Below are 16,893 nucleotides of genomic sequence, written 5' to 3' on the forward strand. Positions count from 1 at the left end.
TGGAGATATGTTGAAAAAAGAATGGAGTTAGCCTGTTTTTCTATAATTTCAAGATATTTTTTGATATTGCACAAAAAAAAAGCCTTTTTTTTTTTGCAACTCAAAATACCCAATTTGTTCGGAACCCGTCATATGATTTTTAAAATGTTCAGTGTGTCGTATTCAGGTTGAACTGGCCATCAAGTGGACTTATCTGTTTGACAAACCGCTAATTTTCAGAAAATCTTGTCGCCTTGAACTACAACCCAAGAAAAATAAAGATATTTTGATTTCGCTTACATTTTGACAATAACTCAAAGATCCAAAATGAATCACACCCTTTCTAAGGACACATATCCAGTGTTCTAAATTGATCCTTAATGGCGCTCAAGATTGTCTGCTACTAATGGGAAAATGTATTTTTAACTATAAAAACAGGTAATTGTAAATATTTGTAATTAAAGCCTAAACATAACTTTTTAAAGTGCATTATCCTGATCATGTGCCAATTCACCAAATACAAATTCCCTTCAAATGAAACTGGCCTGTTGTTGGATCACCTTTGGACTTGAATGCGCATGAAAACCTGGCAGGAAGTAAAACATTGATACCGTCGTTGACGTCTCTCTTTTACGGTGCGCTGGAACAAAACAGGACCATCCCCTAACGGTTCCCACAAAGTTGGAAGCACACCATCAGAAATGTCTTGGTCAGAATTAGGATTCGGGACGAAGCCCCACTGATGAACACATCGATGAATAAACGTGCCCATGCAGTGCATCGTGAAGGACGACGTCATGATGCGACGCGTCTCGTGCGAAGAAAAGGCAACAACAACGGTCTCCTATGGACTTTGCGAGGGGATCCTGATATGAGTGCCAGCGAGCCGCTGACTGCCGATATCTGTATTCTGACAGAGGCTCCTTTCTAAATCTCCATCTAACCGCCTTTAGCTGCTGCCACACAAGAGCTGAAGGCAGCAGCTGAGAAGAATATTTAGAAGCATCGAACACTGTGCCCAAACCGACCAGCCAGGCGCACACACACACACACACACACACACACACGCACTATACATCCCTGTCAAGTCCACTATTGTGGTGTGGAAGGAGGAGCCACAGGAGCCCGACAGTCAAATGTGTCCTCTGGCATTAATGGCAACTTGAGCTGTCTGAGGGTTGAGGGTGGGAGGGGGGGGGGCACCTTGAAGAATCATGCTTCTGAAAGGTCCCCTGGCTCACTCTCAGGACAAACTGATTGACATTCTCCGCAGCCCTGCTAAACAAGGCTCTCCTCTAATAGCGCGCACACTCCGGCTGACTGGCTGTCCTTGTTTTGCCCTGAAGTATATTGCCACAACAACTCGGGGGGGAGGTGCATTATACACTGAAAGAAAGAGCTTTTCACAGTCGAACGTCATTTCAATGGACCCCGTTGACAACGTTCCCACCCCTATAACACTTCAAAGTCCCAAATTCATGCAATTCATTTTCCATTTGCGGATTTTGCTTCCTTAATGACGTCAACTTGATTATAACGACCGGATTTTTCCCACAAAGGAGTGAAAAGGCCCTCGTTAGAACGAACTGCGGGAAGCTAATTGCCACCGCGACCTGGCTTATAAGCAAAACGTACAGCGTGAGATGCCCCTCCGTCGCCTAGCAACGCGACTGATCGACTCGTACGTTGTCGTACTTCCGGAGGCACGGCGCGCATGTTCTGAAAACGTGTGTGGTAAACGAAAGCTATCTGCGAAGCCTGAAATTGTCTCTTACTTTCGAAAGGGGAGACTCCCAGACGAAGCTGAGCAAAGTCGACGTTTTTGACAATCATCCGTAATGGCAACAAAATCATGGCAGGGTTTTCACTTTTCACCTTTTTTTTTTAAATTTAAATACCAATGCTTGTACTTATGAATGTATTACTATTACTACTTTGGTTTGTGTTAAGTGCCAGCCATAATTTGAGTTATAAGCAAGCTTCGGATATCACCGCTCAGTTGAAGTGAAGAAAAAAAGAAAAAGAGCAATTAGGTAGTGGCCTTGCGTGTAGATGGATGTCTGCTTATAAAAAAAAAAAACAAAACTAAATGTTCAACTTCATTTTATTTGAAGTTTTTCCAAAATTGCCCCTCTTATAATACACCGGAGAAGCTCCGCACATTTGCAAGTGTCATGAAATGTAAACTGGCTCAATGTGGCAAGGTCTTCAAAAGGGCTGTGGATTTTCCATTGCCGTGGTCTTACCCAGTCACAAATAGAATCACAAGAGGCAGTGCTTATCTGTCAGTAACACGGAGACTGAGAAAAGTAAACAATGGCCCACTTGCCGACAGCATGTGAAAAGACAAAAGGTTTTTAGTTCCGGCTGCAGCTCTCTTCCTATCAACAGAGAAGCCGAGTGCAGCCCCGCTGCCTCTGATGTCGAGGCCGATTGGAGGGGACATGTGTACCCCGCTGAAGGGTCGTAAACAAGATTGTCTGATCAGAACCGGTCAAGCTTGGTTGACACAACAGTCTTATCTGATCCTAAAGCGCAAAGGCAATCCGAGCTAGGTCAGTCCGAGGGCTGGAAGAGGAGCTGTCGACGTGGAAAAGAGACGCGGGAGATGGCCAAAATGGAGATTTGGCATTTTAATCAGCTTCACACTTGTTTGTTCAGTTTTATTTGACTGCTTTTTCATTTAAAAAATTTTTTCTGGAATGTAGCCATTTTGAATGGCATCGAATAAGAATGCCCTTCATCCATGAGCATGCACATGGTGGCTGAGTGTAACGGGGTGAACGCGATCCATACCTTGTCCTTTCCTTGCTTCTCATCTTGGTATATTTTCCACCGCTCTCCGTCATTACTGTACGCCAATTTGTACGAGCCGACAAACTGCACATGGCCAAAGTCTTTAGCTCCCTGGGTGATGATACCCGTGATCTTGGTCGGCACCAGCAAGTCCACCTGGAAAAAGCCAAGCGAGAGAAAGAGACAGAGAGGGAGATTGGAAGAGACATGAAATAAGTTTGCAAGAGAACCAGAGTTGAAAAATGCTGACAAGATTAGAAGAATATAATTTTTGCATGTCTCTTTTCATGTTTTTTTTTTTTTTTCACGCAAGGAGAGAACTTATTGAGTAGAAACGCGCGGGCGCAATGAGTGGCTTTCATTATCCACAGATATTGAACAGCAAGGGGCACGTTCACAAGCTCGACTAAGCAGAATAGAAATCTCATGCAGCTTCAAAGAGCCAGACGTGTTGATTGGGGCTTCATTTCAAAGAGGTTCTTATTTGTTACACGCTGCGGAAATTTTACAGTGCTTACGGCTTTGAGGTGAAACATTCTTTTCTTGACATTTGAGGGGTCGCTCGCCAACAATGATCGCCGATGTGACTTTCAGTCGTTTGGAAAATGAGAGATTGCAAGTGCTTGTCAATAACAGCTTTTAAAATGCCTCGCTTGCGCAATAAAGCATAAAGCAGTGTATGTTGTGCTGATGCTCACGCACTTCAGAAGTATCTTTCTTCGGGGCACACAATTCGAATCACAAAATGAATCGAATTTGCAGTGTGATTTAGTAGAGCATTATCCCCCAAAATGTGTTTTGTTTTTTCTTTTTTTGGAGGGGCGGGGGCGCACAGAAGTTGCAACTCTGCAACTGATGTCACATGGAAAGAAGCTGACCAATTTAGAAACTCTCAGAGTACAAGAGCGACAAAAGGTGAGTGTTCCTTTTGCTGAATATACGCATTGAGGAAACATACATCAAACCAATTGCCTTAGCCTACATAGTACGGATCACAGCACACTGACAGGACTAAATGCACGTTAAATCCGACCTGTGTAGATTCAAAAGAAAACCTTTTAATAATACAAGACGTTAGGCCCCACCTTCGGGTTTACACCGAACGCCGCGGTGACTCTTCGAACCCCCCACTGCACTTTCATTCCCCCAAACAGCCTGCGTAATCTGAAATATCTATTTTAAAGCGATGCGAAGCAGTGACTGAGCCAACTTCCGCTGTTTTCCCTCTCAAGACTTTTGAACACCGCTCGAGAGATTTTCTCTCTCTCCCTTGACTGTGAGGTGAATTTTAGAGGAGCTTCCTTCAGCACAGCCGGTGAAAACAAAAAAGGAAAAGACCTTGGGCCCTGACAGACATGTAAACAGCAGGCCCCTGTTTATGCCTGGCATCAACCTATCACTCTAAGCAATACCCGGACTCTAAATCCTAGATTGATAATATCAGTAGAGATGCACCACCTATATATACACCGGTTTTTCAGATTGAGAAAACAAAAGAGTAAAATAGGCTGTTAGAAGTGATGGTCATGATATCAGTACAATAATGAGCTTATGTGGTGCTCATCTGGCATACCGTATTTTCCGCACTATAAGGCGCTCCGGAGTATAAGCCTATTTTAAAGCTGTTTTCATACATAGGGCGCGCCACATTATAAGGCGTATAGAATAGAAGCTACAATAGTGGCTGCTTTCACAACTGCTGCAGCTGTAACAAAGCGCTTTACAGAACATTTAAAATACTGCATCCAAGAAATCAGAATATTGATCCATATATATATATATATATATAAAAGGCGCGCCGGTTGCAAGGTGCACTGTCGGCTTTTGAGAAAATGTAATGCTTTTAGGTGCGCCTTATGGTGAGGAAAATACGGTAATTCCCTCAAGGAAAAAAATGCGGGGTGCGCTCAGGACGGAGTTCTCGGCATCAGCATTTTAGGCGATGGCGTCATTGTCAGAGTACAACAGACACTGGTAGGTGTAGTATTTTCAAAATCCTGGTCGTTCTAGCGTTAAAAATATTTCAATGCAATTTAAGTTAGGCTCCGCCTTCTTCAGTTATTAATTCATTCTAGACAGTGACAAAGCACCTCCAGTCCAAGTACTTCCATTTATGTACTAGCCAATATTGAGAACCGATACGTCATAATGCCATTACGTCTCGCAATCGTGATGAAAATGTCCATAAAAGCCACAAAACAAAACATGGCACAGTTCACTCAAACATGACACATTTTAGAGTCACAACTGGTCACTATTGACATTTTAACATCCAATTGTTTAGTCTTCCGATAGTCCGTAACCCTATGATGCGTGTCAGAAGACTAGAAAGGATGATGTAAAACGAGCACATAAGTAGATGAGAAATGAAGAAGAAGCTCGTGCGGCGGCAGCCTCCTTTGCCGCCCGAGCGGCATTCATCCATTTTGCAGAGCGTAATTTATAATCGGCTGAGAAAGTGTTATTACCTTAAAGAATCAATGTTGTAGTGTCGGTGCATCTCGAATTGTTGCAATATGACATATGGGTGTTCTGTCTTCTTGAGCGACATTCGAGATTCATTATCTGCATTTTCTTCACTCAATTTCCATCCGATTAAAAAAAAAAAAAAGATATCTGAATTGGAATTCAGCAAGCAGCTCAGAGTGCTGAGATACATTTGACAGGCTGGACATTATTCAGCATTTCCTCAATTAAAAAATGACAGCGCATTTGGTCTTTGCTTACAATGTTTGTATTTGTATGCAGGGCAAAAGAGCCCAAAAACTTCAGACAAGGTGAACATGGAGCCGCATTAATGCAGAGTCATTCTTAATCAGAAAAAGAATGTACGAAACATATATTGTTGATCAATACCTCTCGATGTCAATCACAACAATCGCTCATTGTGTGTATCGTCACTGTCAATCCAAATTCAGGAAGATAACATTGCCTGTGGAATGTTAAGGCTGATTCTTTTTCAGACCAGTTGAGCTGATTTTATTGTAAGCAAAGGAAAAAAAAAAAATGAAGTCTGGCATCGAACATGGAATTGTTGCCGTGGGTTGTGGTCGGATAATCCAAAGCACCTTTTGCAACCGTAAACTAAACGTGTGGACGAGATAAGCTTCTTCGAGCTAGACTTCCTCTTCAGTCTTCGTACACCAATGAGCAAAGAGAAATGCTTCAATACTGTTGGGTGGAATCCTGCATTGAGTGAAAACATTTGAAAACATGCTCCATGTGCTTCTATATATTTGTTTCCAATATTTGTTACACAAGCAGATGTGACCCGAAATTGTACTGGCAGGAGGCAAAGAAGCAACATTTGTACACTTGGGCCGAGCAAACGCTCGACTGCTCATTAGCGTGAGAGATTTGGTGGGCAAACTTTGTGTCCCTATTAGAAGTAGCTTTGCCAGTGCAAACTAAACGGATTAATGCAGCGAGGGTGGTCAGAGGAGCCTGGCTTTTCCTTATCTTATAAATACGGCACATGCATGCATCGCCTATTGCTGACAGCATCGCTGCTTTAACTGGATATGGTGAAGCCTCATTTAGTCTTCTTAGCCTGTGGCAAGTGTGTGTGCGTGCGTGCAAGGCATGCATGTTCTCCACTAAGTCACAGTGCAAAGTTCAGAGTTGTCTGTTAACTCAACTCGGGGTAGCATGAAAGAGATGATGTGATGGACCATCAACTCCACAGACAGGGTATAAACACGGTTTAAAAGTGGCAAGGACTTGTTGGGGGGAAAAAAAATAAATTAAAAAAATCATGATTGATCGAAACAGGCAGCCTGGAAAATGCCATCCATACATACACTACAACCACCGCCTTGCCCAGCTGACTTTGAGTGAGATGGAGTAAGTAAAGGTTATTTATAGAGCACATTTAAACACAGCTTCGCACTAAAACGAAGCGCCGTACATAATGCATTAGTAGGAAAAAAAAAAAAAAGCAGTGACCGACAAAACAGGTATAGTTGCAAATCAGAGGTGGAAAACTAAGGCACCAAGAGACAAACACCTAATTTCAGATGAACCAGGGTCAAACACTCAAAACACTGCAGAATATTTAATTTGACCCTGGTTTCAGAACCAGGGTCAAACACTCAAAACACTGCAGAATATTCTGGGGTGACAATTTCCCAATTGTCAATTTTGTTGAACATGTGTAGTTTGATCAATCAAATCAGATGAGACATATTAGCCAGAAACGTGAGAAATTGATTTTGTGCGCATGAGTGCGGAGGCAAACAAACAGCCTGCATGTGCTCCGTCATTAGCTCAGCCCACGGTGGCCAAAGACATAAAAACGTCTCAAACCGGAGAGCAGAAGAGGTCATGATGAATAGTTGTGCGCCCAAACAGGGATGGTCCCGAAACAGCTAACGATCTCATCATGACCACATTGAAATCCAATTTTTTACACAGGATACACAGTCAATGGCTTTTTATGGGATATTTTTTAATTTTTATTTTACATGTACATGAAGGAAATCACAACGATGGTAAAAATGATTTTATTCATTAAGAAAGCTATTTCATTGATATGGGTAAGAGCACAGAGCGGTTTTAGCCAGAGTATTTTGTTCGATGAAGGTGACAGGAGCTTGACGTCACACTTTTTTACACTCTTACATATTTCTTAGACATACATGAAAGGAAAACAAAATGTGTACCAGATGAAAGACCAAGGTCTCAGGTGTATAGTTAGTATTCATGCCATTTTTCTATTTTGTTTCCGTGCCGAGTTTTAACGAATCAAACAGAATTTAAAACATGTTGCCCCACAACTGTGTAAGTTGTCTCATTATATCGGGAATGATGTCACTCTGGATTTTCCAACTCATAAAACAAGGACAAAACACCCCCCCCCTCCCTTTTTTTAACGTAATAAACACTAAAGTCAGGCACAGAAAATGTCCAAAGTGATTTTTGCATCATTTGATTTGATATCCTCAATGGTAAGACACTGTCCAGCTTTTCAAAATGTACGTAAGACCTTTGTTGTTTTGACAGCACGTTACAAATGAAGTCAGCCGGTTGGTTGGTCAAGGCACATCTCACAGCCAAAAGTGTAACGGGATAAAACATGAGGAGAAAGCACGGTGGCGAATGGTGGCAAGCACACAAACCGTGTGACACGGCACGGGCATCACTTTGCATTAGACAGCAGCTTCCTCCTCCTCTCCAACCCGATCACTTCCAAACTCCCTCTTGATATGCCAGAGCAACGGATGGAAGCAATTCCGCAGTTGGCATAATTTCACAGTATCTGTTATTCAGACCAGGCATATTTTGGTCTACACTGTGCGCCTAGAATGTTTTTTTTTTTTTTAATATCCATTCATTATTGCCAAGCTACTACGTTGTTTAAAAATGGCTTCCTTCTCAACCACGTGAAAAAGTGACAAATGACAATGTTGACACTCATTACTGGCTGACTTGCTCTGTATGCAGTTTGTCTTGATAGTGTTTTTGTTCTTATTCTGAAAAAAAACCCGCCCCCGTTCTAAATATTTTACCTCAAACAACACACATATCTGTTTAGCTTTGGAAAAAAAATGACATGGCTCTATTCCTTTACAGTGAAGCGTGTGATATGCATTTTGTCTTAAGTTTAATTTAGCCTACCCTCGATAATGAGCTTCAATTAAATTTGTGACTCACTCCACATTTCGTCAAGCTTCATCATCACCCCGATCTGTTCGGGGTTTCACGTTAATGTACACCATAATGTTCCATCTACAGCTGTCAAGACTAACAGCTGGGTAGAGTCTACAAAGGAGCACTGATAAGAATCGTATTGTTTCAAAGTGTAAAGCCTTGTGGAGCGGTTACGCCGTTTCATCGTGGACCTCATTTCGTCATTTCCACATTCATTGGATTAAAAGACTCACGTTTGTCGGGAAAATGAACGGCACAATACGCACTCGCTCATGGTCACAAGTCTATGGCTGAGCAGGCTTTTTTTTTTTTTTTGGCAACCGTTAATGTTTCGTATTACATGATGTATGATTACAATTTGGATCCGACTTTCAATAACATTCAGAATCTACTGAACACATCATAACCAGACCATCAAATCACTGTCCCGTTTTATTGTTTCTTTCGTGACGAAATCCAAAAGAATACCGTCGGCATACGATGCTAGAATTGAATTCATTGTTATTTCTCCAACCACACTTTTCAGCACTCGACCTGATATTGTTAGAGCCACTTTAAGCAGACTGCAGTAACACAGATGGAGCCTCAGTTCAGCTTGTCAAGTAGACTCGAAATGGCTGCAGGAACAGATGAAGGGAATTGGCCATGGCAACACCAACAGGAAGGAAATCAACCATGATGCCGTGGGTCATTTAAAGCTCTCCCAGCAAGGAGAACAAACATCTGTGACTTTTCATCGTGTGTCAGTGTGAGTGAAGATGAAGAATGGCTATGATATTGCCTTCGAGCGAGACCCGGTAGATTTCATTCCTTTTTTAATGTTCACTGTGACCGAGCACGTGATGGACACAGTGACGATATTAGTAATAAGAAGTCTGTCCCAATGTGTGTCCTTGTCTAGAATCCAATCTGTAACACACACGGCCACACATTGCCTAATACACATAAAAGGAAAGGTGTGCTGCACAAAAAATACCTCTGCAGTCGGTATTGTTTCGGATCGTTCTGAATGTTGAATAAGTAGACAGGTGCAGTGCAACCCCACATATAGCGAAGTCTCCTTTGCCGTGACAATTTGCCTGCACTCACCAAACAATTACTGTTGTCGCTAAACCGAAAAAGTGACTGAGTAAAATGTTATTTTGCATATTTATTAACCTATGTGTTAGCATTTTAATTAGGCTAGCATGCTAACTAATGGCACAGATAGCATTGATGAGCCTCGTGTGAAGCTGGTTTATTTGTTTTGAATAATTTAACTCTTGAATGCAGCCATTTGTGTAACATGGTTTAATAGTTGTATCCATGCTTACATGCATGGTGATGTTACTTTGCCAATTGTTCTTCATCTGTGTCTGATACAAAATTAATTTGGGTTCAGGCCGCTGCACTCCAGACAATTCTGGCAGAGCTGCTGAAGACTCGTAAATTCATCATTGGGAGATAACACAGATACGTGAATGCTAAATTCGTTGAAAGCCGACAACGGGAAGGAAGAGAGCAAGTGTGGCATGGAGGTGTGCAATAGATGTGTTGCGGAAAGATAAGATGGTGTCCTTGGATAATGAAAAGTTACCCAGGCACCAGCAGGCACATACAGAATGTTTAAGGGTGCGTATCGTTGGAGGCAGCCAAATGCTAAAAACCTCCTACCGTAAGTAAATCAAGGAAGCAGATGGAGTCACCGTATATTCGGTAATCGAATTTGGTAGCTGATTTAATCATCATACTAGCTGAAGGGAAATTGAATAAAAAAAGGGGAGGAAAGACGTATTATTGAGCCGATTACACAATACAAACAGAATACCATAATATTATAAGAACAGAATGTAATTTACAACGGACAGGTTTAGATTCTTCAAAAACAGGCCCCTGCGATGAGGGCAATTAAAACAATTTATTTTCTGTTGTACATATTTTCCTAAAAAATATATTCCTTTGTAACACGCCATTGCCAAATTTCAAAACATTTATCAAATCAAAATAAATCAGTGCATGACTTAAAATTTTCACGGAATTCCTACGTAGGTAACCAGCGTTCATAGTGTTTCTTGTTAGCTCATCTGTACTTTAACAATAATGTCCGGTGGTGTACATTGGTGCTCACAGTTTTTTGCATAATTTCCTGAAAAATTTCGAATGCATTCATGGTCAATGAACGACTCTATCATATATAGTAGTGACAAAGTTCCGCATATTTATTGCTTTGACTTGAGAGCAGAAATTCAAGATACGAATGCTGGATGCTAGCAGTGAAGTCCACTCGCTTATCAGCAAGCAGCAGTTTGGCAGAAGGTGAAAAAAGTTTCAAAAACAAAAATTCAAGGTGTTTACTGCCACCGCAAATTGGAGTTTACTCTGAAACAAAAAGTAAAACAAAGAGATCATCCAATCACGAATGATGAGGTCGACTAATAGAAGTCCAAAAGTCATTTAATTTTCATCAGAAAATACGATACCTTGTATGTTGCTTATTGGACATTTTTTTTCCTCACAAACATTGTATAAATCGATGAAACAATTATAGATAACATATTATTTTGAGGATGTTGATATTGTGGTAAAAAGCTTAAAAAGCCATAAAACAAGTCACACGGCAGCAGCTTCCGCTAATGAAGCCATCTAAAAACGGGTTTTATTTCAGTGCAAAACTGCGAGTTATTTCTAACACCACACAAAAGACTGCTTTCGTAGAATTAGTCATTAGTGTTTAATGTTGTATGAAGACGCGGGGTAGCTACGGGCCAGCTTCCCCAGTTGTTTGTCATTTGCTAATGACCAATTTAGCTCCCCGATGTTGTTTTGAGTTCTGGCCTCCTCAAGTATAAGATAACAAATGTAAGATAAGTAAACAAATAAGTAGATGCAACTGAAGTGTATTTTGTCATCTGCAAATGGGGCACATGATTAAATAGAAATGAATTGATGAATTGGACGAAACAATCATAATTTCATCGTACATGGTTTGCAATAAAATTGATGTCATGAGACAAATCCAAACAGTGGTAAAATAATGAGCAGCCAGTGGAATAAAGCCTACTGTAGGGAAAAGCACCTTTATCTCTGTCCAGCTCGATCAATACGGCATGACAAGAAGATAAATGCAGGATTCGACAATAACTATGAATTTATTTATTTTTTGGCATGTGTGTGTGGGGGGGGGGGGGGCTGAATTAAGTTTGAAGAAGTCACTGTTCAAAGTTGCTTATAAGGCTACAAAGAAGAAGGCTCTTTCTTGTTCTGGAGAAAAAAAGACATGATGATTGCCATTCAACTTAATCCCTCAGTGGATGAATGAACCAAACATCCCGGCTCAGTCTCACTAATTGAAAGAAATACAGTTTGTTGTCGGTGGCGCTCCAATCGAGGTAACGTTTCGATCAGGATGTGCAGAAGTATCAGTAAAACTCGGTTTGATTACAACGGCATGCTCACAAACACGTCCGGAGCGGTCATCAGTCACATAGTAAAATCGTCCCTCAGGTCTCTGTTGGGACACAGCTACATGTGTCAAACTGATGCTTTTGAGACTACTTGCACACAGATGGCCTGTTTAAGTTTTATCGTATAGCAAGTCATGCATTTCCGCAAAGGGCATTCTGGATTTCATTATTACGGGAAGATACTGAGCCTCGGGTTTATATTTTCCCATTGATCGTATTTAAATTGACCCGTTGTCGGCATCTTTAAAAACCGTTTTTCACATTTTCTTTTTGTAAAAGACCTTTAATGCCCCAATTGTAAAAATATTTTAATTGACTCAGCTTGCAGTATGTGCTGCTAACCAGAGCAGGGAATTTAAAGGTAGACGTCTATGTACTCGAAAAGGCCACTTCAGGTTTCTGCTGAACATTCTCAAATATTTGATACATGGTGTTGATCTTGCTTTTTTTTTTTGTTCTAGAAGAACAAAAAATGCCGCATAGATCGCCTTTTATTTGATATCACCTCATTCCATTATTGGCAGTATTGTACCACGGCCATTGCTGTTGAGATTTTACTCTGACAGGTGTCAATACAGTCTGTCTGTGGGCATTCACAAAAATCCATCCAGGCCACTAGCGTGTCACTAATTCCTCGATGATCACACGATTGATGATATGCTTGCTGGTTGACAAAATGCTAAAGTATCTAAAGTGTCAGGAGCCTTTTGAGTTATCTTCTTAGTGTCTAACCTTGTATCTGTAAGTCTCCGTCATACATAGTCATCTCTCGTTATATTATATTCAACGGCAGGTTTTCCATTCGTGTCTCTCGACATTCACGCAACCCTGTTACTAAAGCCCTTTGAGCCATGTAGTGGAAGAGTTTAAAAAAAAAAAAAAAAAAAGTGAATGCCGTGATTCAGAAGAAATGATTATCAAGCTGATGTAATTGTTCTGACCATAGGTAGACCTAAAGTAAGTCATTGCTTCTTTTTTAATTGTTTTCAGCTGTAATGGAGTGTGTCACTCAAACAACACCAGTCCTCACATTATTTGAAAAAGACGTTAATATGATAGTTTTTCTTTTTTTAATCTAACGGCTACCGTATTTTCACGACCGCACAGCGCACCGTATTAAAAGGCGAAGTGTAAATTACGGGTGCGATTGGACGCAGGCATGGTAAAACGTATGCTAGCTTAAATAATACGGTAGCATGCAAACATGCGCGTTAGCTTATGTTTTTAAAAAGACAGCGGGAGCAAAACTGAATTTGGTTATCCTTTATTAAAGAATTTAACAATATACTCACATTATTATTATTATGTTTTTGATCAATCCTCATTGTCAAATCTCTCAAATTCCTTATCTTCTGTAGCCAAATTGAACAGCTGGGCAAATTCAAAATCAAACTCGCCAGGTTCCCTCGCGTCATTGTCAGAGTCAGTCTCGCTCAACACGGTCGCAATGGCCAAGGATCGAAACACCAACCTTTCTCAACTGTTTAGCATCGCAGCAAACACAGTGACCGTTGCATTGATATGCAACGTAGTTCATATCAACTTAACCCACTGTAATTAATGTTGAAATTAAATTAGCATTTTATATATCTGCGCTCAATCTGTCTGGTGCTAAGTGCTACCTTCGAGTGTAAAAATACTGCTTACACAAGAGGCTACCATAACCACACAGCAGTAAACGTGTTTAGGCAGAGTTGTTGATTTTTCTTTTTTTTTTTAATTGGACATATGTTCACGATTCATTAAATCAGCACAAGATGGTGCATACAAATGTGTCTAAGAAAGGAGATAAACAGATTGCTGATAGCCCAGTCGTGAGTTTGGTCAAATGGGAATGTTGCCAGAATGAAACTTGATTTTAGAGTTTCCCCACATGCTTTAAAAGCACATTTTGGGATGGAGAACAGAATCATAACAGAAAATGCAGACCTTTGGGGATTTTTGCAACAAGAGGGCTGCTGTTGCAGATGTTGTGATTTGCAAATATGCGCTGTACTGAATCGGAGCACCCGCACCGGCGCATCACTTGCAGAGCAGCTAATCTATTTATTTCTGCATTTTCACAAGTGTGAGCTGACTCGGGTTTGATCTCAGACTAAAGTAATTATCAGTGTGCCACAGCCACACTCGCACAAACACACACACACACACACACACACACACCCCCATGCTGCACATATCACATCAAGGTGATAACTGGATGAAAGAAAAACGACTTACAGATGATAACTAACACACTTGAATACCTTACAACTCATCTACAAAGTACTTTTCCTTACCCCGTAGTTGTGGCTGGTCCTCCTTTTTGGGATAAATGTTGCAGAGTGATCTGCAGTTTTGTTGAAAAATCTCCAAATTGTCCTATCTATGGAAGGCTATGCATTTAACTCAGACGACTAATATAGAGTACAATATATGAGCTGGCTGATTTTGAATGTGTAATTAGCAGGCAAAATACTCATACTCATATACTAGTCAACATTTTTAAAATGTCAAAGAAAAAGCATCAATGACAATTGATCCTGGCCTGTCCTTTAGCAGTTGCTGGCTTCCTCAAAATTACTGGAGCGATGAATTTATTTTCTGTCGCAATTATACTTTTCCACTCCCACTAGCACTTCCAATTGCATCACTTACAATTATATTTTGTGCTTGCACCAGTCTCCCAAGGTTACCATGGTAAAAAACAAAAAACAAACAAAAAAAACATCAAAGCTACTTTGTACTTAATTAAAGGGTAAACCCCTTTCTCTACCACTTTTGCACCTGTTGCGACCAGCTCGAGCAATCTGTCACAGTGAGCAAACACGCAGTTTAGCTCTTTTCAATCTTCCCTAAATCAGGCCCATTATTACTCGCTCATCGTGAAATCCGGGCCTGTTCAGTTGAAGACAAAAACGACTATCCTGGATGAATGGCAACATGGCGATATGCAGGTTAATTGTACCGTCAACCGTTTAGTGGAAGAGCTTGAAACGGTTCTTCGTGACACAACATTGCTGGCTAAGATACATAAATAAAGATGCCTTATTAACGAATTAAGTGGAATGAGCTAACCACCCGCAGCATGGCTGGTGGTCTCTTGGCAATTACGGGCATATGCCCGCCTATAAGTACCACTTGCTGCAGTAGAGAAGAGGCGTTCAAGATTTTCAACAAAGAACCAAAAATTTTGCGTCAACGGCAGATGCTAATGACACTGAAAACTGCAGAGGCACAGCGGATCGTCTTTAAATGGCTGCCTTTAATGTTGTTTACGAAGTTTCAACACAGCTATTAACCACTCCAAGACTTTATCTTTATTTTGATGTTTCCACATGGGATTCGTAAGAATGTGAGAAAAACGTGCTTCAAGTTTACGCCGCGGAATAAAACCTAAGTGCCTGGATCTGTGACAGTAATGACATTCCTTAACAGGTGCCTACAGACAAAACTAACTTGAAATAAAGATGATAGATGTTGGGTGGAAGTGATTATAAACTGGGTGTGGAAAAAAAAAAGTTGTTTCATAGCACCGGACTGTAGAACAGGTGCGCGTTGTATTAACAGGGACAACTAGGAAAGTTGAAAGCAGTCAGGAGGTGTTCGAGTGGATAATAAACTAATCTTCTCAGACCAGCTGGAGCATTTGGCAGCTCACTCTGACAAGCTTCAGCTTCCCTCTTTAAAACATCTTGAACGATGATTTCGTTTCCTCGCAGCCTGAAATAATTCTGCCTTGGACAAATCCCAAACAGGCGTGCTTTCCTTCACGTCTGTTGAGCGTTTTAGATTTTTTTTTTTTGGGCACCATCAATTTTAAATCTGTTTTCATTCACTGAAAGACAAGAGATCGGCGTTTCGGCAAGTGATTTTGTTGAAATGTGCGTTCACATATAGGAGCTGTCAGTGATCCGTGATGGACAGAAATATGGTGCAGAATGTCGACGTTGTTGAGGCGATGAGACATTTTTGCTGATGGCAGAAAGTGGGGAAAAAGCTGCATAGCAACCTGATGCAATTCATACACGAGAATAATAGCTTTGTGCTCAAGTAAACAAGTTCAGTATCACGCTGGGTGAGTAAATGTGTGAGTAAAAGGAGGCAAGATTGTCATTATTTCAGTTATTGACTTTTTGTTGGCGGTGTGCTGTGAGATTTGTGAAGAGGTGCGACGGGGCACAGGATGTGGGAAGCTACTTAGATGTGTAAAAAAATAAAATAAAAATTCTCAGTAAAATCCTCCGATTTTTTTTTTTTTTTTTTTTGTTCTCCCATTTAAAGTGAAACCGAATGCATCAAGGAGTACGGTTTGCTATTAGTGCCTGAGCAGCTACCCCGCAGTGCACAGCAGGGAAAGCACTGGGTGCCTTGATTAATTGGAATGCTTAACTTGTCATTAAGGATGATTTATTTCATTAATTTGTAAGGTTGAAACGAATTTCGTAATGTGGCTCAGAATCAATTATTTGCCGCGGTGGCACAACAAAGATAACTGATGGGTTGAGGTTGAAGAATGAATACATACAGCAGTGATCACTACTTGATTAGTCAGGTTCAATTGTAGTCGAAGTGTGAAATGTGAAAGCGCGCCGCACAGCGCACGATCTTATTGTGCTCTCTTTTTAAAGCAGATGCTGTGTATTAGTGCGCAAAAAAGGGCCCTTGTCAGCGAGCATCGATTTTCACAATGCAACTATATAGCGTCTAAAGATTCCTGCGGGCACAGCATGTAATATGAGACAAGTTTTCTTTGACCAACAACAATCAATTTTGCTCAGCCGAGCTCTCCGGTCGGGATGGGGCCAGCCTAAGTACACGTCTATTTCCGGCACACACCCTCCCCGAACCTCAAATCTTAACAAAACCTTTCAGTGTAATCAAAAACATATCGGAATAGAGCCCAAACAATCTAATACCATCGAGATAAGTCAGTGTGACACCCGAACGGTGTCATCCATGGACAGGCTGTATGCATGGAGCGGCAGGCACAGCAGTAGGGCCAATAAATCAAAGAAATCACTCTGATCTTCAATTCCCTAGGAGG

General features: G+C 41.0%; 1 protein-coding gene across 1 annotated transcript in view; it reads right to left on the reverse strand.

Moving 5' to 3' along the window:
- Positions 1–16,893, reverse strand: part of edil3a (EGF-like repeats and discoidin I-like domains 3a) — a 71,115-nt gene that overhangs the window by 3,701 nt on the left and 50,521 nt on the right. The window contains exon 8 of the mRNA XM_019878086.1: positions 2,776–2,931. Coding sequence (XP_019733645.1) covers positions 2,776–2,931 — 156 coding nt within the window. The remainder of the gene's footprint in view (positions 1–2,775; positions 2,932–16,893) is intronic.

Source organism: Hippocampus comes, unplaced genomic scaffold, assembly GCF_001891065.2.
Source record: "Hippocampus comes isolate QL1 unplaced genomic scaffold, H_comes_QL1_v1.1 scaffold13, whole genome shotgun sequence".
Lineage (NCBI taxonomy): Eukaryota > Metazoa > Chordata > Actinopteri > Syngnathiformes > Syngnathidae > Hippocampus > Hippocampus comes.